This window comes from Hippoglossus stenolepis, chromosome 10, assembly GCF_022539355.2.
Source record: "Hippoglossus stenolepis isolate QCI-W04-F060 chromosome 10, HSTE1.2, whole genome shotgun sequence".
NCBI classification, from domain to species: Eukaryota; Metazoa; Chordata; class Actinopteri; order Pleuronectiformes; family Pleuronectidae; genus Hippoglossus; species Hippoglossus stenolepis.
Window position 1 is genome coordinate 15,758,294 of NC_061492.1, and position 21,698 is coordinate 15,779,991.

General features: G+C 40.9%; 5 protein-coding genes across 7 annotated transcripts in view; 2 read left to right on the top strand and 3 right to left on the bottom strand.

Moving 5' to 3' along the window:
• Nucleotides 1–227: 227 nt before the first annotated feature.
• On the bottom strand, nt 228–4,284 carry khdrbs1a (KH domain containing, RNA binding, signal transduction associated 1a). Its single transcript, XM_035167504.2, has 9 exons — nt 3,903–4,284; nt 3,186–3,313; nt 2,592–2,708; nt 2,339–2,485; nt 2,109–2,233; nt 1,681–1,948; nt 1,508–1,584; nt 1,345–1,406; nt 228–1,221 (listed from the first exon to the last, which is right to left on the bottom strand). The coding sequence occupies exons 1-9, from the start codon at nt 4,066–4,068 to the stop codon at nt 1,112–1,114; spliced, it is 1,200 nt and encodes a 399-aa protein (XP_035023395.1). The 5' UTR covers nt 4,069–4,284; the 3' UTR covers nt 228–1,111.
• Nucleotides 4,285–6,093: 1,809 nt separating this feature from the next.
• zbtb8os (zinc finger and BTB domain containing 8 opposite strand) lies at nt 6,094–9,237 on the bottom strand. The gene is made up of 7 exons (XM_035167508.2): nt 9,048–9,237; nt 8,750–8,774; nt 8,526–8,647; nt 8,334–8,416; nt 7,648–7,700; nt 6,730–6,766; nt 6,094–6,618 (listed from the first exon to the last, which is right to left on the bottom strand). Exons 1-7 carry the CDS (start codon nt 9,127–9,129, stop codon nt 6,532–6,534), a joined length of 489 nt encoding a protein of 162 aa, XP_035023399.1. The 5' UTR covers nt 9,130–9,237; the 3' UTR covers nt 6,094–6,531.
• A 31-nt stretch (nt 9,238–9,268) lies between these two features.
• Nucleotides 9,269–14,612, top strand: LOC118116140 (histone-binding protein RBBP4). 2 transcript variants are annotated; one of them, XM_035167502.2, is made up of 12 exons: nt 9,269–9,404; nt 10,318–10,465; nt 10,567–10,712; nt 10,841–10,849; nt 10,996–11,169; nt 11,258–11,373; nt 11,464–11,624; nt 11,743–11,869; nt 11,972–12,049; nt 13,190–13,324; nt 13,425–13,535; nt 14,045–14,612. In XM_035167502.2, exons 1-12 carry the CDS (start codon nt 9,389–9,391, stop codon nt 14,105–14,107), a joined length of 1,284 nt encoding a protein of 427 aa, XP_035023393.1. In that variant the 5' UTR covers nt 9,269–9,388; the 3' UTR covers nt 14,108–14,612. The 2 variants fall into 2 exon arrangements, with proteins under 2 accessions (XP_035023393.1, XP_035023394.1); XM_035167503.2 differs by lacking the exon at nt 10,841–10,849.
• On the bottom strand, nt 13,971–17,545 carry LOC118116143 (syncoilin-like). 2 transcript variants are annotated; one of them, XM_035167507.2, is made up of 5 exons: nt 17,385–17,545; nt 16,667–17,107; nt 15,560–15,970; nt 15,365–15,489; nt 13,971–15,280 (listed from the first exon to the last, which is right to left on the bottom strand). In XM_035167507.2, the coding sequence occupies exons 2-5, from the start codon at nt 17,087–17,089 to the stop codon at nt 15,235–15,237; spliced, it is 1,005 nt and encodes a 334-aa protein (XP_035023398.1). In that variant the 5' UTR covers nt 17,090–17,107; nt 17,385–17,545; the 3' UTR covers nt 13,971–15,234. The 2 variants fall into 2 exon arrangements, with proteins under 2 accessions (XP_035023398.1, XP_035023396.1); XM_035167505.2 differs by having other exon boundaries at nt 16,616–17,107; nt 17,385–17,543.
• A 1,864-nt stretch (nt 17,546–19,409) lies between these two features.
• The window catches only part of LOC118116787 (uncharacterized protein KIAA1522 homolog), a 31,936-nt gene continuing 29,647 nt past the window's right edge, over nt 19,410–21,698 (top strand). The window contains exon 1 of the mRNA XM_035168654.2: nt 19,410–19,731. The gene's annotated coding sequence lies outside the window, so the exon portion shown is untranslated. The remainder of the gene's footprint in view (nt 19,732–21,698) is intronic.

The window sequence follows — 21,698 nt, forward strand, 5'->3', positions numbered from 1 at the left end:
GATGAGCTCCAATTTTATTTCTGACATTACAAGTGCCATTTAGATAAGTTTTGAAAAACAGACGAAGAGGATACGTTCATTAGCAAAACACTGCTTTTTTGTTTGTTGTTTTTTTTAAATCAGGCTGACGTGTATACAAACAGCTTATTCAGTTGTTGAGAAACCACTGAAGACCACTTTCACAAACTGAAGGCATTCCTTTGGTACAACAAAGGCAAAATACCATATTTAGATTGATTAAAAAGAAACTAGAAACTTTATTGAAACACGCACTGCAGAAAAACATTTTGGGATATATTTAGGATCCTATTTAGCCAAAGGGTACACAAGCATTATGCATTTTGGAGACGGAACGGCTTAAAGCATACACAGTTGTCTTTAGATTATGTACATAATATTGAGCTGGCTGAAGACTTCCTTACACACAGTAAGGATTGCTAATCCTTCAAGCTTTACAAGAACTTTTGTAACATCAGTGATCATTTTGCAAGTAAAAGCCCGACAGATGTTAATATACCAATTGTAAGAAATGGCAAAAAATCAGAGGCATTTCTCTTGTCAAATGGATTTCAACAGGATAGTTTATAACTTCACACAATAATAGATTTGTATTGTCGTATAAACACCTGTTAAGACTTTTGTTGTTATTCAAAGTGGCTCAGGGCTGTGTTTGAGTTTGCAAATAAATCGTGTCTAGTTAATGTTAAGTTACATTGAGGCATTGTGATCCATTTTTGTCCTGTCATGAAGGACTTTTAACATGCAGCCTATGTGAAAAAGTTTATCGCCACAATCACGGAAACTGAAAATTAACCATCAAATATCACTAAAACGTCACTTCTTCCTTTAAGGTTTATGTCACTAGGACCTTAACTGGCAACTACGCAACTGAAACAAACATTAAATGGAAGCAGATAAACAATGAAAATAACTTGCATTCGTGTTTCTCCCCTGACACTATGTTACAACCACCAAACATCTGAGTTTAAAAACAAAAAACTAAAATAAAGCATAAAAAAGAGGGAACAAACGGGAGGGAAATTACTTTTGAAAAGTTAAGCGATTTACAAATCGGAGACAGCTGCCTTAGCAACTCTCTACCAGTAGGCGTTCAGTATCTTCCATATGGGTGCTCTCTATATGATCCCTTCGACTGCCTGGATTGGGGGACTTTGCCTCCAGCCCCGGAATTGGACCATGAGTTGTCCCAATCTTCTTGAGCTGTGAAGACAAGAAAAAAAAAGAGCAAAAAATGAGTGTATAATATAAGTATAAATATAAGTATAATAATACCCATGGGAATTTCTTGCAGTGTTTTATTTGATGGCAATTTTAAAATCTTACCATAGGGCTCGTAGGATGATTCCTGGGCCTCCCCGTGTCCATAGTCAAAATATTCAGTGTCGCTGATCACAGATTGCAAAGAAGTGTTAGTACAATACAATTTCAATTAAATATCATTAGAATAAAATGAGGAGTTAGACATTTAAGATCTATTTTGACTTACGCAGGAGCAGACTGTTGATTGTAATAATTATCATATCCTTCATAGGATGGCTCTGCGTAGGAGTCGTCATACTGAGGCTACAAGGGAAAAAAAGGCTATGTTAACCAGACTGCACATTTATTGAGCAACAATTTGAACTAAAAACCACAAAACAGCAGAATGAAGAAACTTACATAGTCCTCATAGCCGTCAGCTTTAGGTTGTGCTCCCGAAGAGGGAACTTGGTGTTGCTGGTGGGACATGCCAGCTGATGGGAGCATTCTTTGTGCCCCAGCTGCAGGTGGCCTAGAGCGGGGAGCTGAGCCTCCTCTGTTAGGAGCAGAAGGTGGACCACCCCTACCAGAAGGTGCACCCCTAGGAGCGTTGCCCCGTCCCAGTCCTCCCCGTGGAGCTCCGCCACGCATTGCTCCTCGAGGGCCCCCACGTGGCATTCCACGGCCCCTGTGAAATGTTTGCCAGGTGTTAATGTGATCAACAGATAACTGAATGGATCAGGTAAGAGCTTCTAAAGCTTCACTCAATTTAACAGACTTATTCAATCTCTATCCATATGTTACTACAACACGCTGTGGCAGATTGTCGTTATGAATCTGGATCCTACCTGGGTCCAGCACCAGGGGGTCCACCTCTGCCCCTTCCAGGATGACCACCTCGTCCCCTGCCTGACCCATCCTGGGATCCATTTAGGAAGTGAGGATCCATATACGGATCATGCTCACCAGGTTCCTACAGAAAAGACAGTCATTTACTCCTGATATCCCCTGGACAAGTCATAAACGAAACACCTTGTACATCTGGAAAGGAAATAAATAGGTTGTAATGGACACTTACAGGAATAAGGAACTTCTTGACCTCCTCCATGGCATGAGCCATGCGCATATAGGCCTCTGGGATGGGTGCCATCACCTCAATGAACACATGCAGCTCCATGCTAAGGTGGGCATATTTAGCCTCACCGCCCTTCCTCAGCTCCTCCTCCTGACAAACACATTAAATGCAATTTAGAATGAATACACAAAACATCAGTCACAGGATACATATGTGCAAACAGTCCGCACAGTTGTGTAGGGAGTAAAACACATACCTTATTCTTGTCCCTCATGGAGCCTTTACCCAGAACTGATATCTTTGCACCAGTATCCTCCTGGAGTCTCTTGATTGTGCTACCCTGAGGTCCCAAAAGCTTACCAACGAAGTTCACCTGTAGGGGGGAAAACATTTATTAGATGAGATATCTACCATTACAGGGATAGGACCAACACTAAATCTATGGGCAGGCTTAGGTACCATCCTTCCCACCAAGAGAGTATGCATTAAACTGGACTACTGCAAAAATATTACAAAAATGTAACTCATGTGGTGCTTTAAATTTGCCCACAACCCCCTCCGAAGTATACTGTTTGTGTAGCCGTACATCAAGTTAAACCTAGAATACTCCCAGGAAGCACTATTTTGGTTGTGTCAACGCAGGTTTTGTTGGAGTACCTGGCTTATGTCACAACAGGAACTGTTGACAGAAAAGCTAATGGCTGAGAGAGCTCATCATACATGTGTAACAAATTAATGTCCGACCAGCTCCAAAAATGTACCTGGTCAAAGTTTAATCAGGTGGTGGCATCTGAAAAGCCCCCCTGGCATGACACGAAGAAGACAGACCAATCTGTAGGTAAATGCTCACCCTGGGGTACTGCTTGGTGGGAATGAGTACTCGCTCCTTGAGTTTGAGATTCTTGGTTGCAAACAGGTCCAGGTAAGTTTCTTTCTCTGGCTCCTTCTTGGTTTCACCCTTCTGGATCCTCTCAATTTCTGCAGATGAGGAATGGTTTCAATAAGACGTGTGATGTAAAAGTAAAATCAGTTCCTAAACAAAGAAATTGTATCCCCTGTGTTAGACAAAAACAGATGTCAGCAGCAGCAGCTTGCAAATCCCTGAATGAAGCCTATTTAAATTGTGTGCATTATAAAACAAATATCGCGCCAAAAGACCAGACACATAGTATCTGTCTTTTGCGCATTTATTGCTTACGGTATATTTACGTAGTAAATGTGCGATTATAAATATCTGAGTCTGAATCACTGAAGCGAACTGAATTCAATAAGCCATTGTGTTAATGTTATGCAGGGGCATTACACAACAAAAGAGACGGTAGCACACGTAAAAACACGTTTAAAAATGTTCTCCAATAAGTCAAAACCCCAGTGAGTAAAACTAGGCATCTTTTAAACGAGAACTGTTGGGCCCACATCACTGATATCCACGTGTTTGAGCGCCATTGTTCAGGCCGTTGTCTGATGCAGGGCCCCGGCTAGCAAGAAGAAACTAGGCCACGAGACGTGCTATCACTAGCTAGCCCGAGTTAGCCCGACTGGAAATGAGCTTTTACAATTACTTTACCTGCAGAAATGAGCTTCATGGCGTGAGTGAACGAGGAATCCAGGCTGTCCTTCTCAGCCAGGAGCTCCGGCAGGTACTTGGTGTCTTCCATTTTGGCTTTCTTCGGCGCTGGGTTGGACTCTATGGCGGACTCTGTGTTGCAGTTGTTAGCATCCGCAGGGTTCATAATGCAATGGCGCGGAAAGATCGCGCGAACGAAGCCTAACTATGTGCTTTAGTTCGGAGCTGCAGTCCGGCAGATAACGGAAATGTCGGCGATGAAGGGTCTCGTCGCACAAACCTCCGGTCGCCTCCCGGTCACAAGACGCTCAGCTCCGGTGAATGGACAAAGAAGAGATGGCGCAGCTGCATATGAGCGTGAGGAGAGGAAGTACTGCTGGTGAGGACAGTGACGTCACCGCCGGAGAGCTACACGGCGCCGATACGATCCTTATTTGATTTTATCTTATCTTATTTTATTTGTATTTACCTGATTTCTGTGCATATATGTTTTTCAACAACAACAAAAAAACATGACCCCTGCTTCTAGAACTTCCTTTATTTTATTTTATTTTCCATGCATATATATATTTCTGTTTTTGAGGTTTCTATTTATATGTACATTGACCATGAGTTACATGTGCTCTCAACGTTATACCTGATTAAATTGTTTGTTTTTTTTAATAATTTTTTTTATTTATATTCACCTTTATTTTATTATGATTTAGACAAAACCGAGAGAAGATTTCATTAATCTGTTTACTTACTTAGCAATGGGTTACTTTAGTCAACCTAGTGATTGCAGTGAGCGCAAATAGTTCAATACTGATACTGAATAAGAATTAATACAACTCAATCTGCCTCAGTCAGTCAGTGAGGCAAACAGCTGACCTGGAAAAAAAAGAGTAAATAAATATATTGAATAATTGGATTTTATTTCATTCATTCAGAATCATTCAACCTAAACACTTGCTTTTACAGTTGATCAAATGTCACTGGAGTTACCACCGTTTGGTCATTTTGCTGCTGTCTTCGATTAGATATACCCCCCCCCTCAGATCACACTGGATATGTGTACAGTAGCTCCAAAACAAATTCCTATTAAACTTGAGAATGACATGAATAAACTACAAGATATCACTTAAAGTTAAATTGTACTTTCAAAAAGTATAATTTAGGATTTTTCCAATGAATCTTTAACAGAATGTTGCTGTTTTCCCCAGTTGTGAGAAATACATTTGTCTTCAGGTTTATCCCATATCTCTCATTCATTAAGAATACCATTTTTATCTCCTGTCACATCAGCATGGAGCAGTTTTTCTAAGACACAACCTGATAAATGAACCTTCATTAGCAAAGGTATACTCCAGATATCACAAAACTGTGTCATGTTAAAAAAACGAGAGTAAACATATGAAGATGTTCGTCTTCTTTCTTCACGGTAATTCTTGTTGTGCAGGACGTGGGGAATGTATTTCTTCAGTGACAATAAGGATTAGTTAAAAAGATTTCAAAGGGATATTTGTCATCCAGAGCATTGCTTCAGATCACCTTTGGCTTTTTGGTTGATGAGGTTTGATGGGAGACTTGAGGGTAGAACAGCATGTTTACCCAGAGCCAGTCCATGATTCCCACAATGTGGCTGCAAAAAGTAAGACTTCAGAAAGACATAGCTCTCCGGCTCTGAGATTTACATGTAGTGATGGACTCACATATTATAAAGTCACACACTGACTGACCATGCATCTCTCAACACCATTTATGCACCTCTACAAACCAACCTGTTCGACTTGGATAATAACATATTTCAAAGATGGCTAATAACCATTTGTTGCACTCCAGCGTTCATACTGAGTACAATAAAACCTACTGTCATCTTGACTCAACAGAAACTAAAGTAATTTTTTCCCCCAAATTCCAAGCCTTTGAACAGATACACTATATTGTGTGCTCTTTTAAGTAAAAACTCACATATTGGCTGTCATGACTGAACAACTTATGTAAACCTTACTATTATTTAAAAAAACATGATATTCTCATTGTTATATTAGATTTTATGCACAGCAGTTGTGCAGGTCCAAATAATTCAAAAGGAATGTGCGAGTTTCCAATGTGTTTTTCAATTATAATATAATTTTTTCCAAACTAGTAACATATATTATAGGTTCTCTTTACGTCTTTGTCCGCAAAATGACTCCATATCCACAAAATGTTAAAAGTGAGATTTTATTTTAAAGCCCCAGCGACCACGTTATCAATCCCACAGGAATAATAAACATTTTATTTATCTACGATGATCAATAAGGCACCAACACAATTTCCAGTATTTCAGAAATTTGAATTTGCAAAACCACGGCAAGTGGGTGGACAAAAAATAAATCTGTTTTCCTTTGGAATAATGACTTCCATTATTCCTCTTTCTTATTTAAAGTTATGTGATAATTAAATAATATATCATATGAGATACATCAGTGTCATATAATTCATCTGTAACCTGTCAGATAAAGTTAATAAGCAGTCCACCCCAGATGTAGAAAAACATTTACAAGTGAATTTAATCAGTGCCTTAGATAAAAAAGCGACTTAAATTGGCGGTGTAGATCTTCCAGTAAAATGAACCAGAAGTGGGATATTTCCTCAGAAGTTCTTCTCAGATATCAATAATGACAAATATCTCAGATTTTTCTTTATCATGGATCTGCATTGCGGAGTATGTGATGGCTTTCACCTCTGTTCCCTGGAATGAAAACATAGGACATAACACATCGATGCACTGAACTTATGGACCTTTCATAAAGTTCACAGAATTCTTTTTTTAAAGAATCATGTGACTGTTTCACTGGCTTACCTGTGGATGCTTTTCCAGAGAGAATTCTTCGCCCCATCTTTCAACAAAAGATAAATCAGGTTGTAAGAGAACAGTTCCACAGGGGAAATTAAAAGTAGATGCATTGTATAAATGTTAGGACTTCCTTCTATACTAATAAATGACTTCTTATTCTATATAGGAATTCATTGAGTTCAGTGAGTCCTGTGTTTGAAACATTAGTGAGTTTTTTTTATTTTTATCAAAGAGACAAGATTTAGCACACGTATGCTTTTATGAACACTAAAAACATTATGGACATGGTATGTGTTTAACTGTTACAATTAAAAACTCTACAAGTCAAAGGTTCAGTGTGTAGAATTCAGGGACATCTAGTGGTGAAGTTGCATGTTGCAGCTGAATACCCCTCACCCTCCCCTTCCAAACATGAAAGAGAACCTGTGGTAGCCTTCAGTTGTCATAAAAACTTAAAAAGGTGTTAAGTTTGTCCAGTCTGGGCTACTGTAAAAAAAAAAACATGGCGGCCTCCATAGAGAGGACCAGCTTCCGATGTAAATAGAAAGTATTCAAATATAAAGGGCCCATTGTAAGGTAAAGAAAACAACAATTCATACAATATAGACACTAGTGTTTATATTATATTTCTGCCAATAGATCCCTTTCACCTGAATCTTACACACTGGACCATTAGAAACAAAACTACAGATGATAAACAAAATGGTTTAAACACAATTGTGGTTTCATATCTTAAGATCTTCAGTCACACTTATAAACACTGTTACTTGGCCATATTAAGACTGAATGAAAGTGAATAGCAAATGTGAGCTGTAAAAATCTGACAACCATAAATCTGATGTGCATTTTTTCAAAGTAACATTAGACAACTAACCAATCTCTTAACAGCCTGTATGTTATTTAGGAACCAGAACCCAGACTTACCCAATGGAGCGCATCTTGAAGTTCATTCTGTCTATGTGCAATACTTTGACCTCCTGTTGAGAGAATAACAAGAGATATGAAATGATTACTACAAAATTAAGACATAAATAATGTTTTTTTTTCTAGAGACTGATATGGATTGGGGGGTAATGCTGACACCAGTATGAGGGAATGAAAATATCTGATATAACGGCCAATATATATATTTAAAAAAAACATGTTGTTGTGATCGAACCCTTATGACAAAGAAATGTAATCGAGGTTGATGTTTTACAGTTCAACCATAAAGTTTTAATGTCAGCTCGTATTGACAAAAATAAACGTCTGTGAAAGGCTCATATCAGGAGACACTATCGATATAACTGATATCGGTCGGGCTCAATTTTCACAGTTTATTAATTGACAAACAACCAATTACATGTTTTCAGAAAATTATGCTCTGTAGTGTATAATAACTGGATGCTTGGTTGTATTTTGCACTAGCACAGGTGGCCAGTAGCAAAAGCACACTAAGACAGTCTTTCGCCATTGTGGGTTAACATTCTCTAATCTGTTTGACATTATACTGTAGGACACACAAGTGAATGCAGGAAGTACACACAAACTCCCCATAGAAAAGACCAGTACACCAAGTTACTAAACTGTTAGTTCTGGTGACCATATGACATGTGGGCCAACATACTCACCCTGGGAACAAAGAAGAGATCGGCACTAAACTTGTATAACCAGTCATCTAGGAAATGGAAGAGAAGAGACTCCATATCTTCACCTTTAGAGTAGAAACAATAAGAGAGAGAGGGGTAAACATACACTTTAATGACAGCAGCACTGATAGAAAACAGTATGACTGAGGCTTGAATCAAACAGAAGACTCTCACCCTCTGACTCCACATCGACTGTATCAATCGGTGCCACCGTCTCTGTGTCTGTCATGTAGCCGAACATGCCCATGGCACACTGCTCGAAGGCTTCTTCCAGAGTGTTTCCCCAGGAGTGAATTCTGGGAAGAGAAAATGTATGTCACGACAACACGGACCACCACAGAAGAACAACGTGAAAGGAAATATGAATATATGATAAAAGAAATCAGAAGCACACTCACTGTACATCTGCTGTATGATCCAAATCTGTGGAATCATACACATGGAAACATGATCACACATTGGAAGTTGATTTCTCACTATTACTATCAGCCAACTCAAGGCAACATGTACAATATACCCACAGAATGAAAAAGAGTAGAAACATCAAGACTGTTCTTCACGTTTGTCAAACGGTTAATACAACTAAACACAAACACTACACTACACTAAACACAAACACAAACACTACACTAAACACAAACACTACACTAAACACAAACACTACACACGTAGCTCGGCTCCATGAGTCAGACTTACATTCATACTTCCTGGTGATCGGCGGGTATTTAGACTTGGCGGCTATCTGCGCCTCTGTCAGGTCTAACTCGCGCTCGTTCATTGTGGCTGTGAGTTGGTTTAAAGTCTTAACATACGAACATAAAGTCTGATCGTCACCATGTCGACGATACAATCATCGAGCAACTTCCGTGTGTAGCAATGTGTCGCGGTGTCTACTTCCTGTCGGCTCTGCTGAACGCTGATTGGCTGGTCGCGTTCTATGGAGTTGGCGCCATCGCGATCCTTCTTGCTGTCTCCGGAGCTCTTTCCTCCCAGAAAACAGGGCTCTCTGGCAACGCCAGCGGCTAGACTGCGGCGCAATGGCAGATAAAGAGGGTAGGAGTGTGGCTGAGATGACTGTACCTGTGTGTGGGTTCAGTACAGCGTGGTACAGAGTCAGAGTCCGGGGCGGAGCGGTGGTTGTCGGCGCGCCGGGCAGCATCTCCCCTCATTGTCAGGGAGCAGCCAGCTAGCTGGCAGCTAGTGTTCACTGCTAGCAGGCTGGGGCTTTAATCCACGAGTGTCGGGTAACTGACTGTTCCACATGGGAAGAAGTGCTGCTCAGGATCCACCTTGATTTTGTGTTTATGTTGCTAACTCCAGCTTCGTGTGCTAACGTTATCTTTTTAATAAAGAAACTAGTGTTGCTTGTTAATTATTTTTTATTTAACAAGGAAAGTACATGAACTTCAGGAAGACGCTTTGTTTTGACAGCTGTTTGTTACTGTTGTGTGTTGCTGTTGTTTTGACTGTTGTGTGTTGCTGTTGTTTTGACAGCTGTGTGATGCTGTTGTTTTGACAGCTGTGTGTGGCTGTTGTTTTGACTGTTGTGTGTTGCTGTTGTTTTGACTGTTTGTGCGCTGTTGTTTTGACTGTTGTGTGTTGCTGTTGTTTTGACTGTTGTGTGTTGGTTTGACTGTTGTGTGCTGTTGTGTTGTGTTGCTGTTGTTTTGACTGCTGTGTGTTGCTGTTGTTTGGACTGTTGTGTGTTGCTGTTGTTTTGACTGCTGTGTGTTGCTGTTGTTTTGACTGTTGTGTGTTGCTGTTGTTTGGACTGTTGTGTGTTGCTGTTGTTTTGACTGCTGTGTGTTGCTGTTGTTTTGACTGTTGTGTGTTGCTGTGGTTTTGACTGCTGTGTGTTGCTGTTGTTTTGACTGTTGTGTGTTGCTGTTGTTTTGACTGCTGTGTGTTGCTGTTGTTTTGACTGCTGTGTGTTGCTGTTGTTTTGACTGTTGTTTCTGACTTGCAGCTGTGTTTGACGATGCTGTGGAGGAAAGGGTGATCAATGAGGAGTACAAGATCTGGAAGAAGAACACCCCTTTCCTCTATGACCTGGTCATGACTCACGCCCTGGAGTGGCCCAGCCTCACTGCCCAGTGGCTGCCAGATGTCACCAGGTGAGAGTTTGACTCCCTCCATGACCCCCCTGACCTGCACCAAAACATGACAAGAGAAAAGACCTGGGGTGATGTACCCAGTGTTTTGCTCCTCTTCACAGGCCAGAGGGAAAAGACTACAGCGTGCACAGGCTGGTTCTGGGCACACACACCTCTGATGAGCAGAACCACCTTGTGATCGCCAGCGTTCAGCTCCCGAACGACGATGCTCAGTTCGACGCCTCACACTATGACAGCGAGAAAGGAGGTGAGCGGATTGTCTGTTTTTCAGTGTCATCAATCTGGCATAAAGTTCTTACATTAGGATGTTGTGGTTGACAATTCTTCTCAATGAATTAATGAAGTAAAAATTCTCCAAAATCTTTAATGCTTCAGAAAGCATAGGTATGTATTTTTGTTTTTGATATCTTTTTTAAATTGCTGATCACCATACTTCCATACAATATCCCATTTACCATGCATTGTAGAATAGAATCCTTGCAAAAACCCCCTCATGTGTATTATGGTGTGTCATGTATTCTTTATTTCAGAGTTTGGAGGCTTTGGATCTGTAAGTGGCAAGATAGAGATTGAGATCAAGATAAATCACGAGGGAGAGGTGAACAGAGCTCGCTACATGCCTCAGAATCCCTGCATCATTGCCACCAAGACCCCGACAAGTGATGTGCTGGTCTTTGATTACACAAAACACCCCTCCAAGCCCGGTAAGATTACAGCCAGAGAAGAGGGTTCAAAAGTGAATCTTTTCATCAAACAATTTTTGTTAAACTGATGTTATTATTGTTCCTGAAGACCCCTCAGGAGAGTGCACTCCAGATCTGCGCCTCAGAGGCCACCAGAAAGAAGGCTACGGCCTCTCCTGGAACCCAAACCTCAGTGGTTGTCTACTTAGTGCTTCTGATGACCATGTAAGCAACCTGCCATTCTCTTCTCCTCTGTTCTTTAGCTGCTTTTTTGTTTTTATACATTTTCTTACCCATCTCTGTTCTCGCTGAAAGACTATCTGCCTGTGGGACATCAGCACCGTGCCCAAGGAGGGGAAGATTGTGGATGCTAAGACCATCTTCACAGGCCACACTGCTGTGGTGGAAGATGTCTCCTGGCATTTGCTCCACGAGTCACTCTTTGGATCTGTTGCAGATGACCAGAAACTCATGATGTGAGCTGTTCTTATGTTGACAACAAAATTCTCTAACTTCTGCGGTGACTTGAGGAAAACAATGTTGCTGCATGGTTTCAACTCTTTTTTTTAAACTAAAGCGCTTTTGTCTGCACAGCTGGGATACGCGGTCTAACAACACATCCAAGCCCAGCCATGCGGTGGACGCCCACACTGCTGAGGTCAACTGCCTCTCCTTCAATCCTTACAGTGAGTTCATCCTGGCCACTGGCTCTGCAGATAAGGTGGGTCCATGCTCGGTCCAAGCAGCTGTTCATTTATGCATAATCTTATTCTCTCTGTAAAATGAGGCGAATCAGTGACAGCAGCCCTTCTTTTATTTTTAGACCGTGGCTCTCTGGGACCTGAGGAACCTGAAGCTGAAGCTGCACTCGTTTGAGTCTCATAAAGACGAGATCTTCCAGGTAAGAAGTGAACTTCTGATCACTTAACTACAAAGTCATTCATAAAAATAGTTTGTAGATGTCAACCTTTGTTAATCTGTAAAATAAACCCGAAAAAAGTTTATACATGAGCAGAAAGGATTTGCATTTGTTTACATTTAAAAAAAAAAAATCGGAATAAAGTCTGTGAGTAATTGATCTCAGCGATGAGGTTTAACACTGAATAATAAGCGGCTTATGTTCACATCTGTTTACAAATATTTTTAGGATGGCTGACAGAGTGGCCTTGTACAGGTTTCCAAAAACTGATTCACAAAAGAGGTGTGCATCATCACTAGCCCCATGGTTATATTATTGATTTGATGACAATTCAGCAGTCAATGAATTCAAATGCACAACGATTAATTTCAATGTATCGCATCCACAATTTTCTTGGCACATGGCTGCTTTTTCATCAGTTAATACAACCAGTCAGACAAATATGAACTCTGTTTTTATTTAGAAAGTATTATAGATTGTAACTGTTATTACAATTATGCTGTAATTTACAAAGTAAGGTTTTCAATTCAAAAATCTGACTAAAACAGTAAGTCTATGACAAACTCTGATTATAGCCTTTACTGTATCAAGGTGGCCCCGCCTGGCCCCCCTTGGCAGCGCCACTGCACTAAGGAGCATTTCTTCACAGGTCAACAAGTGCATCTGATGTTTTCTAATCACTCACGCATAGAACTGATCTTTATAAAAACCTGCTGATATTCATATTTATGTTGCTGGATAAATGGGGCGTCGCTTCTTCTGCAACAATGAAGTTAAAACACTGCATTGCGTCATAATCTGTGGGAAGAAGTTATGTCTGCGGGTGCGTGTGTGTGCGCGTGTGTGTGTGTGTGCGCGTGCTCGTCTTTGTTCCTCTTCACACACAAACTGATAATCACATGGGGCCTATATGCCATTGAATTACCTGTTAGAGATGCGAACATATGACATCAAGCATGTTTCATTATCTGTAATGATATATGAACGTGGCCGTTATAAACAGAGAACAACCAAATGACAACAATCAGCCCACTGTTGCTGAAAACGTTTAGTGTTGTTGCCTGGTTATTTAGAGTATTTAGGTTTAAGGGCAGACATGTAACATCTGCTCCGCCTCAACAGGTGCAGTGGTCTCCTCATAACGAAACCATCCTGGCCTCCAGCGGCACAGACAGAAGGCTCAACGTCTGGGACCTCAGTAAGATCGGAGAGGAGCAGTCTCCAGAGGATGCTGAGGACGGCCCTCCTGAGCTGCTGGTCAGTTTTGTAGTGGTTGTGTGTGCACATGCAAATAAAGTGTCTTTTATAATCTAATTTCAAATGCTGTGTTCACCCCTCCTGCTCTGTTTGCCTTTAGTTCATACATGGAGGACACACAGCTAAGATCTCAGACTTCTCTTGGAACCCCAATGAGCCGTGGGTCATCTGTTCTGTATCGGAGGACAACATCATGCAAGTCTGGCAGATGGTAAGAGCTTTGATACATGGTCAGGGAGTGAGATACTAATTTAACTACACTAGTGCAGTGTCTATTTTAAACGTGTCTATTTGGAATAGGCTGTTTGCTTAGCCTGTGGTAATGCTGGTGCAGCTTTTTTTTCTGAAACTGTAAAAGTGACCTGCAGTAATTGAGTTGCCGCAAGTAAAGACCGGCTGTCGGACTTCTGAAGCTATTTCACCACAGCTGTTCACCTGTTGAGTGAAGCTCGACTCAGTATGTAGAACCACTTACTAGAGAATCAGTTGTCGTTGCTTGTCAGGTTCAACAACATCAATTACGTCGATGAGTCTCACATATCTTGGTTCTCAAGATATGTGAGACACATTTAGACGGACAGAGATATCTGGAATTATTAGTGGGGATCATAAGAACGGTAAATAAAAGACATAATGTGGGGAGAACTTTGATTTAGAAGCACATTTATTACAACACTACGAGTTCTTACAGTGAATCTTTCTAAACTGTTTGTCCAACAGGCTGAAAACATCTACAATGACGAGGACCCAGAGGGCGCTGCAGACTCAGAGGTCCAGGCATGAGTCCAGTCTCCACATCTCTTCGTTCGACCTGGATAATTTTTCCAGTGTTGGGTGCATAAGCTGTAATGTCTTTTTAAAAACACATTTTGGGCAGCAGTGGTTTTGTATAAAATTTTAAAAAGAATAAAATGCTGCATTGTCATCATGTTGTGAAGTATTTAAAATCCAGTCTGTATCAGTCACATTTTTAGATCTCTTAGTTTTTCAATCTCCCAGTTCTCCACTCTGGCTCGTTGTGATGAATCCATCACACAGGACTTGTGCATTTTAATGCTTTTATTTGATCTTGATTAGCTGTGCTGAAAACATTTCTACAGAGATCCATTTTTAATGAAATTGTACATATTGTAGGTTTTCATCTATTTGCTTGATATTTGTAGTAGCAATTTTCCAGATTTGTGTGTCGTCACTTGTATGTGCTTTTTTTCTATGCATTATTTTTCTTGTGCTACATCTGATCTCTTGTGTACTTAAGTATATTCATAATAAAAATATTTACATTAAATCTGTTTGCCTTGTTTATTAGTACATATCATTAGATGATGTTAGAATAATCAGCTACATTTTTAATAAAATTGAGGGGTACTTAATGACGGAATGGCTTTGACCAGATGGTCAAAGCCACATTTCTTACAAAAACACAGTGACAAGACAATTTAAGTGCCGTTCTACACCTGCTGTTCATCAGCTATTAATGTCTGGATGCATTTAATGTTTCACTCAGTGTGTGAGTACTGTAAAACCAAACCTGCCCGACAACATATGTATTAACAGACTCATTTTATCTCGATATCATTATTGTTTTTTATTATACATACATGATTATTGTCACCCAGGTAGTCAGAATTTTCTGCAACTTGATTTTTTGTCTTATTATATTTTTTACATTTTAAAGTGCTTTTGGAAGCTTTAATAAGTCCATTGGATGTTGTGCATTGTAAACATTTTTATATTGTGCAAATAAATAAAAAGAAAAGAAGAAATCTGTAAAATTATAGTAAATGAGTCTGAATACATACCAAGATTGAATTATACTGCATATTATCAATGTTTAGCTGTTGAACATTAAAAGCAAAGGCAGTGCCATGGTTTGGTCTGGTGTCAGAATATTCACTGGAAATAGAAATTTATGGCTCTTCTTCAGCGGTGGTTTTGCTGGCTTCATCACAACCTCTGTAAAACAGACATTGGTCATTTATTATCCTGATGCTCAGTTTATAGAAGGTTGTATAGTGAATAGGGTGAGAATAAACCTACCTGAGAAATGTCAGCTCTGCTAAAAGTCCATCTTTAAGATCCTCCAAACCTTTTTTAGATTGTCTCTGAACACCAAACTCCACCTCTAGTTCTCTCATAGTCTCTCTAAGTGTCTCCACAGTCTCCTGTAATAAAGTGGAGAAACATCTTAGATTCACATGGTCTTTATATTCATCATCACTCAAGTCACCGTACCTTATATTGAGTGATGCGTTTCTCCCTCTCCCTCTCCATCAGAAAGATCCTCTGCTCCAGACAGGCTCTCTGCAACTCCAGTCTCTGGACGTCCTCTCTCAGGGGCCCCAGGCTGGCCCTCAGGTCCCTCGCCTGCTCCCTGCTCTTTCTCAGGGCATCCTCCCCGACCTGCTTCCTCTTCAGCAGGGCCATGAGCCGGGGCTCGTACTGGCCCTCCAGTGCCCTCACACTGCCGCTGAGCCGCCGCTGCAGTCTAGCAGAGGCCTGGCGGCACTGGCTGACATCACTCATGGCCCTGGGCCTGCAGGGCTTAGCGGCCTGGGCCCTCAGGGAGGTGAGCCTGATATTTTGGGCCACGTTGAGCTGGGACAACTCCTGAGACAGAGTTTGGATGTAGGTCTTGAGCTCCTCCTACGGAAAATAATTGATGAATAATTGATAATGTTTTTATAGAAATTTATCTGAGAACTGTTAGTAAATAAACAGTTTGGCAAAGTAGTTCTTCCAAAAAAATAGTCCAGAAGGAAACAATAGAACAGCACAAAGATTTCCATACATAATCGTACATTTTTATTTTGTTAAATATTAAAGGTTTAGAGTTTCATACTTCAACTGTTCCCTAATAACCCTCTTTAACTTGTACTACATGTACAAATTCCTCTTAAGTTTATTGTTTCACAATTTTTAGGTCATATTTAAAAAGATCTACCAGTTTTAAAGTCTTTGTGATGATGATGATGATGATGATGATGATGATGATGATGATGATGATGATGATGATGAAATTTGGTATTTTTCTTGATTCAAGTTTTGCTTGTGATTATTCTGGGTCTATATCTAAGTATGACAATTATATTAGTATTTGTTGACCCATACTTCTGCACTTAAAGTGCAACATAAGGTGTATAATTATGATCCACAGAGCTGCAGTATAGATCATATTGTATGGGGTTCCCAGCCTAATGTATATTATCATCCACAGAAATATGATTTCATCTTCCAACACTTCACAATGACCCACCAAAATAAATGAGTCCCACAGGTGTCGTGTCCTACCTGTGTAACAGCAGACTGAGCCACCTCATACTCATGTGCAGCCAGTGTCACCTGGTTCTGGATGCAGTCTCTGGCTGTGGCGAACAGTTTCCTCTTCACCCTCTGCACCTCCTCAAAAACGTCTGTGTAGTCCAGCTGAGCCAGTGTGAGCAGCCTCTGTGTCTCCGTCACCTTCCCCCTCAGCTGCTCCACCATCCGCAGCATGGGCTCCTGCAGCCGGAGGAGCTCCTGCACCAGCTCGTCCCTCTGCCTCTCCAGACGGGACACCTGCTGGATGCAGTGCTCGAAGAGTCGCCCCAAGTTGTCCATGACCACCTGGTCCAGTTGGGTTGTAAATGGTTGTGCACGCTCATCTGAGGGAATTGTCTGCGTTTCAGAGTCAGTGTGGCTGTTTTCTGGGATCTCTCCAACAAATCTAAGCTTGTCAGTTGATGCCATGTCTTTTCCATCCATTAGGAACCTTTCATTGTGCATGAGCTGCTCAAAAGTGATCTAGAAGAAAGGAAGTTGAGTGTTGTCATTAATCAATCAACCAAAAACAACTAATGACTGAGGAGATTGTGGGTTTGAAACCCACCTACAGTATCTGGTCATTCATTACAGGTTAATTTGCATAACAGAGCAATTCAATTTAAATGTAATCAAGTAAACAATGCTGATAGATGCAAGTCTTAAAAACTGGCTCAACAAAAACCACAAGAATACCTTAAAAACCCTCAGATCAATGTCGAAAACTGATCAATTACAGTAACATATATTTTATACTCACTTTGTTCGGAGGTGACAGTCCAGACAGCGATGGTTTGATAACAGCATTGAGGACAGCTCAGGAGAGTGTCTGTCTCTAGGAAAACATAGACACACTTTGTGTTATTAATAACACTTTGGGCACGGGGGGGAGAAACTCTATCTAAGACTCTCTCATACCCCCACCACATGGGACCACTAACTGTGTCAGTGCTGAAGCCCGGCTGGCCTACATGCTCTGGATGCACCAGCTAACACCCGCCCAGCCTGGGTGCCACACACAGAGCTATATTTACACAACTTTACAGCCTGGGTTTATGTGCATCTAAGAAGACTGTGGCATCACGGTCGCAAACAGTATCAGGTCTGTGCAGGTAGTTTCCTCTAATATTGAGCTTGTGATGCACAGACCTCATAGTTCATATACTGTGTTTATTTACATAAACGTAGAAGACCCTCACTGTGTGTGAGTGTCTCCTCTGACAAATGGAAACAAACACAAGCTGAGATGCAGACGAGGAATTATGTGACAATTTGAGTGATGAGAGCATCTTTTAAAGAAGTATGCTAACATTCTAAACAGGTACTGTTTATAACAATAGTGCATCACCTGTGTCCAAGGCAACACTGTGCCACTGTCATCCATTAGTTTATCCAAACTCCTACAATGTCACATGAAATCTTTGAAACCTCAACTGGATTATCAAAAAATATAATAATGCAGAGTCGGAAACAGGACAGTTTTTATTAGGTCAATAAAAGTTGATATTTTGGGGATTGCTGGTGTTCATAGGGCAAACACATGTATGCATATTGTTTGTTTACAGTGTTATGTGCTTTATATTGCTTCGTTTTGCACTGTTTTGTTGTTCTGCAAGAATAAAACGAACATAGGTTCATCACAGTAGTCTGACTGCGAGCAAGATGCAATTATAGTTTCAGTCATAGTAGAGTTTGTTGGATCATTTGAAATTGAATTTAATGTGTATACACCCATTCTATTCACTGTCAATGCAGATTTTTAATGTTGTATTTATTTATACATAGAATGATACTTATTATGAACATTATATGTATTTATTATATATTTGTAGACTGTATATTGTACTGTATTACATGATAAACAGAGAGAGAAAAAAATCAACATCCTTTAATCTAATCTAATCTAATCTTATCTTTTATCTCTTTAAACTTTTAAAGATGTTTATTGACATCACATCACTACATACATCTCACCCATTTCACATAACCTAAGATGAGAGAAACGTTTTTACAATATAAATAAATTGTATAAATATGTCACCGAGTGATACATCACAACAATATATATATACATACATTCAAACAAAACAAAAAAAATACAAACATAGACGAAAATATATATTTATATACAATGCCCTACTTTAGGTAAGGTAGTGCTCCCTGAAGTCACTGGCATGGAGCATCACAATCCAGACATTTCATTTTATTATTATAGTAAACCATTTCATAATAGATAGACCACTTAGACCTTCTCTTTTCAAACAGGTTTAGGTTCCCCATCATTTTATGAGTTAGATATTCCACTAGATATATTTGTTGAACCGTGTCTCTCCATTTCTCTGTTTGAGGACATATTTTCTGGAGCCAATTTCTTGTTGTCTGTTTAAGTGCTGATATATCCTAAACAAGTATTTGTCAAGTTCATTTTGTATTTTGTGTTCCATTTTGCCTATAGCAGCACAAGATATGTGTTCAAGTGGATGATGCTTTCTAATCTAATCTAATCTAATCTAATCTAATCTAATCTAATCTACTATTTATTTTAATAATTATATCGTACCAGTATTGTATTGTGTGAACTTTTCCTGTCTCTGTATATATCTTTGTTTCTGTTTTGATGATCAAGGGAGAAAAAAGAAAAAAAAAATCCCTGCTCTTCCGGTCTTTCTCAGTTGTGACCTGCTGTTACTCCATCCCACCGCTAGAGGCCCCCACAACATTGACCGCGGCCCGTGGCTCTCACCTGAGCGCGCGCAGCCTCCTCCTGCAGGTGGGATCTGATCTGAGCCGCAGGTCCACGACTCTTCTCCTCATTTCCCCTCTCGTGGTCCAGAGGAGCGTCCGCGCAGGAGGTGGCGGAGAAGTTCAACTGAGCTGGGCATCAGAAACAAAGCCCAACTATCCGCTGCTGCGGTGCGAACGAACACAGCCTCCCCGGTTTGAAGAGATTTCCTTTTCCTTTTTTTTTGTTGTTCACGGAAATGCCTCACCTGAAGTTTCCCTCCGCACGGTGAAAGTTTGGAGCTGGAGAGGAAGGGCGCAGCAGGGGGACGCTTCAAATGGAGAGAGGCTGAATGTACGCATCTGGATCAGAAAAGTTTCACAAGGTATGATCGATACTTGTTTACTTGTTTGTGACTCTTTTCATTTTAACAGATGAAAGTTCCTAATATGGCTCTGCCCACCAAATTCCTCAGTTTAGCACCTCTCCAAAGCTAAAAAAAGAAAATTGTGGAAATATGGTTTAACATTCTTGCAGAAAGTCAGAAACTGTAGTAAAACAACCTCAAGATCAACAGTGTCAACTTTAACACTTGTGCAGATTCTAGATCAAACTGTTACATCATGTTGTCTGATTAGTCGGCTCCAGCTTCTATCATATGAAAACTGTATAAATCCACCCAGGGTGAAAGAAAATAGTCCCCTCTTGCTGAGAGGGCTGATCAGGCACAGTGGTGGAGGTGGTTGAGTATAGTCATGCATGAAAAACTAGTTGTGGGACATTTGCTCTGCTTTGGCCTTGAGGGATCCTGAGCAGAGGTAATCTAAGACGCGCAGTGCTTCTCTCAGCTTGTGACAATGAAGAGTGTTGTGTTATATTTCCCGTCACTGACCCGGCAGCAGTTGACAGAATGGTGACTCTGTGTTTAATCTGTGCCAGTCAATGACAGCCGATGTGCACTTCATAATGGACCCACTTTGCTTGTTGATTAACCGGAGGCAGATAACACCACCACCTCCAGTTCAGGACCTCTCCGGTGGGGGTCTCTGCCCTCCTCTCTGTTTGCCTGCTCCTGGACTTTGAATCAAAGGCAAGCTCCAAACCCAAACTCTACTGAGGACTGTGATGGGGGTTGTTTTGTTCTTCTCTCTTATGTGGCACCATGGCTTCAAGTTTACCTCATGTACTCTCTGGTAGGTGAGACTCAGACACAGCCATTTGTTTGGAAAGGGTGTGTCGCATACTGGTGCTCCTTCCCTAGCCAGCCTCGCCGTGCCAGGGCTTGTACCCATGGAGATTACAGGTGTGTTATGTCAGCACTATAGGAGACACAGCAGAGCCTGGTACCTGAGATTCACAGAGAAGACGTCGAGGAAGAGACGCAGTGAAAGATGAGGTTTCAGGACGAGGATAAGGAAGTCATTGGAAATTACTTTCTATTTTTGGGAGAAACACATGTGCAGCTATGTCCCAAATATTCAAAGACAAAGTTCAAGTTCCACTTTTGCTCTGCAGAGTTTTTACTGTGTTCACTCGTGACCCATAAGTGATGAAGTGGCACCTCAGTGAAGGGAAGGGGAAACTATCAGTGTTGTAATGGTTAGACACATGATTATGAGTGTGTGTGTGGGGTGGGGTGGGGTGGGGGTGGGGGGGCTGATGAGTGGGACAAAAGCACCTTGTTAATCAAAGGGATTAGCTGATGATTAACTTTGTGGCTCCTCATCAATACTGAATCAGTAGCTGTGAGCTGCAGTATAGGGCATGTAAAAGAAAATAAAAGAATGTGCCAGTGTCTGTTTCTCATCTTCTAAGAGTTCACATGAGTTCTTCTACATCCAAACTTGGGGGGTTTTCTTTTTTTATTCCCAAACAGCAATTTTGTCGACTCTCAGGCCGAGTAGTTATCTTCAGACCGGAAGAAATTGGAGGCAGCTACAGTCAGGGCTTTTTGTTTTGACCGGAGCATGAGCAGAGAGCACCCAAGGGCCAGGATGTATTTTTAAACCTGTGTCCAGCTGTGTTTGTCTTCTGGTCACTGCCCACTCCACAACAACTTCTTTTCCTTGCCCCTGGCTGACCTGTCAGTTCAAGGGTCTTTAAGCTCCTCAGAGGCTGCAGTCCAGTCACAGACCCCTGGCAACCCCTGGAAGAAAAGCAAACATGACACTTTACAGAGGCGAGCCACTGTCTCTGATGCATCTCAGAACACTGACACATTACATTCCACACTATTTCTATGGAAAGAAACAAAAAATAAACATTGGTTACTAAGACCATCATGATTGTAGGAACTGGCCCTTTTAACCTTTGTTGGTTGGTTGGTTTGTTGGTAAGTAGGATTACCAAAAA

Coding starts and splice junctions, on each gene's coding strand:
- khdrbs1a (XM_035167504.2), bottom strand. CDS start 4,068: ATGAACCCTGCGGATGCTAACAACTGCAACACAGAGTCCGCCATAGAG. Junction 1,949..2,108: donor CCCCCTGGTGCTGGACCCAG/GTAGGATCCAGA, acceptor AACATTTCACAG/GGGCCGTGGAATGCCACGTG. Junction 1,585..1,680: donor CTGACGGCTATGAGGACTAT/GTAAGTTTCTTC, acceptor TTTCCCTTGTAG/CCTCAGTATGACGACTCCTA.
- zbtb8os (XM_035167508.2), bottom strand. CDS start 9,129: ATGAACGAGCGCGAGTTAGACCTGACAGAGGCGCAGATAGCCGCCAAG. Junction 8,775..9,047: donor GATCACCAGGAAGTATGAAT/GTAAGTCTGACT, acceptor ATGATTCCACAG/ATTTGGATCATACAGCAGAT. Junction 7,701..8,333: donor ATCTCTTCTTTGTTCCCAGG/GTGAGTATGTTG, acceptor TTCTCTCAACAG/GAGGTCAAAGTATTGCACAT.
- LOC118116140 (XM_035167502.2), top strand. Junction 11,170..11,257: donor AAAACACCCCTCCAAGCCCG/GTAAGATTACAG, acceptor TTGTTCCTGAAG/ACCCCTCAGGAGAGTGCACT. Junction 11,870..11,971: donor CCACTGGCTCTGCAGATAAG/GTGGGTCCATGC, acceptor TTTTATTTTTAG/ACCGTGGCTCTCTGGGACCT.
- LOC118116143 (XM_035167505.2), bottom strand. CDS start 17,089: ATGCACAATGAAAGGTTCCTAATGGATGGAAAAGACATGGCATCAACT. Junction 15,971..16,615: donor CTCAGTCTGCTGTTACACAG/GTAGGACACGAC, acceptor TATTTTCCGTAG/GAGGAGCTCAAGACCTACAT. Junction 15,490..15,559: donor AACGCATCACTCAATATAAG/GTACGGTGACTT, acceptor ACTTTATTACAG/GAGACTGTGGAGACACTTAG.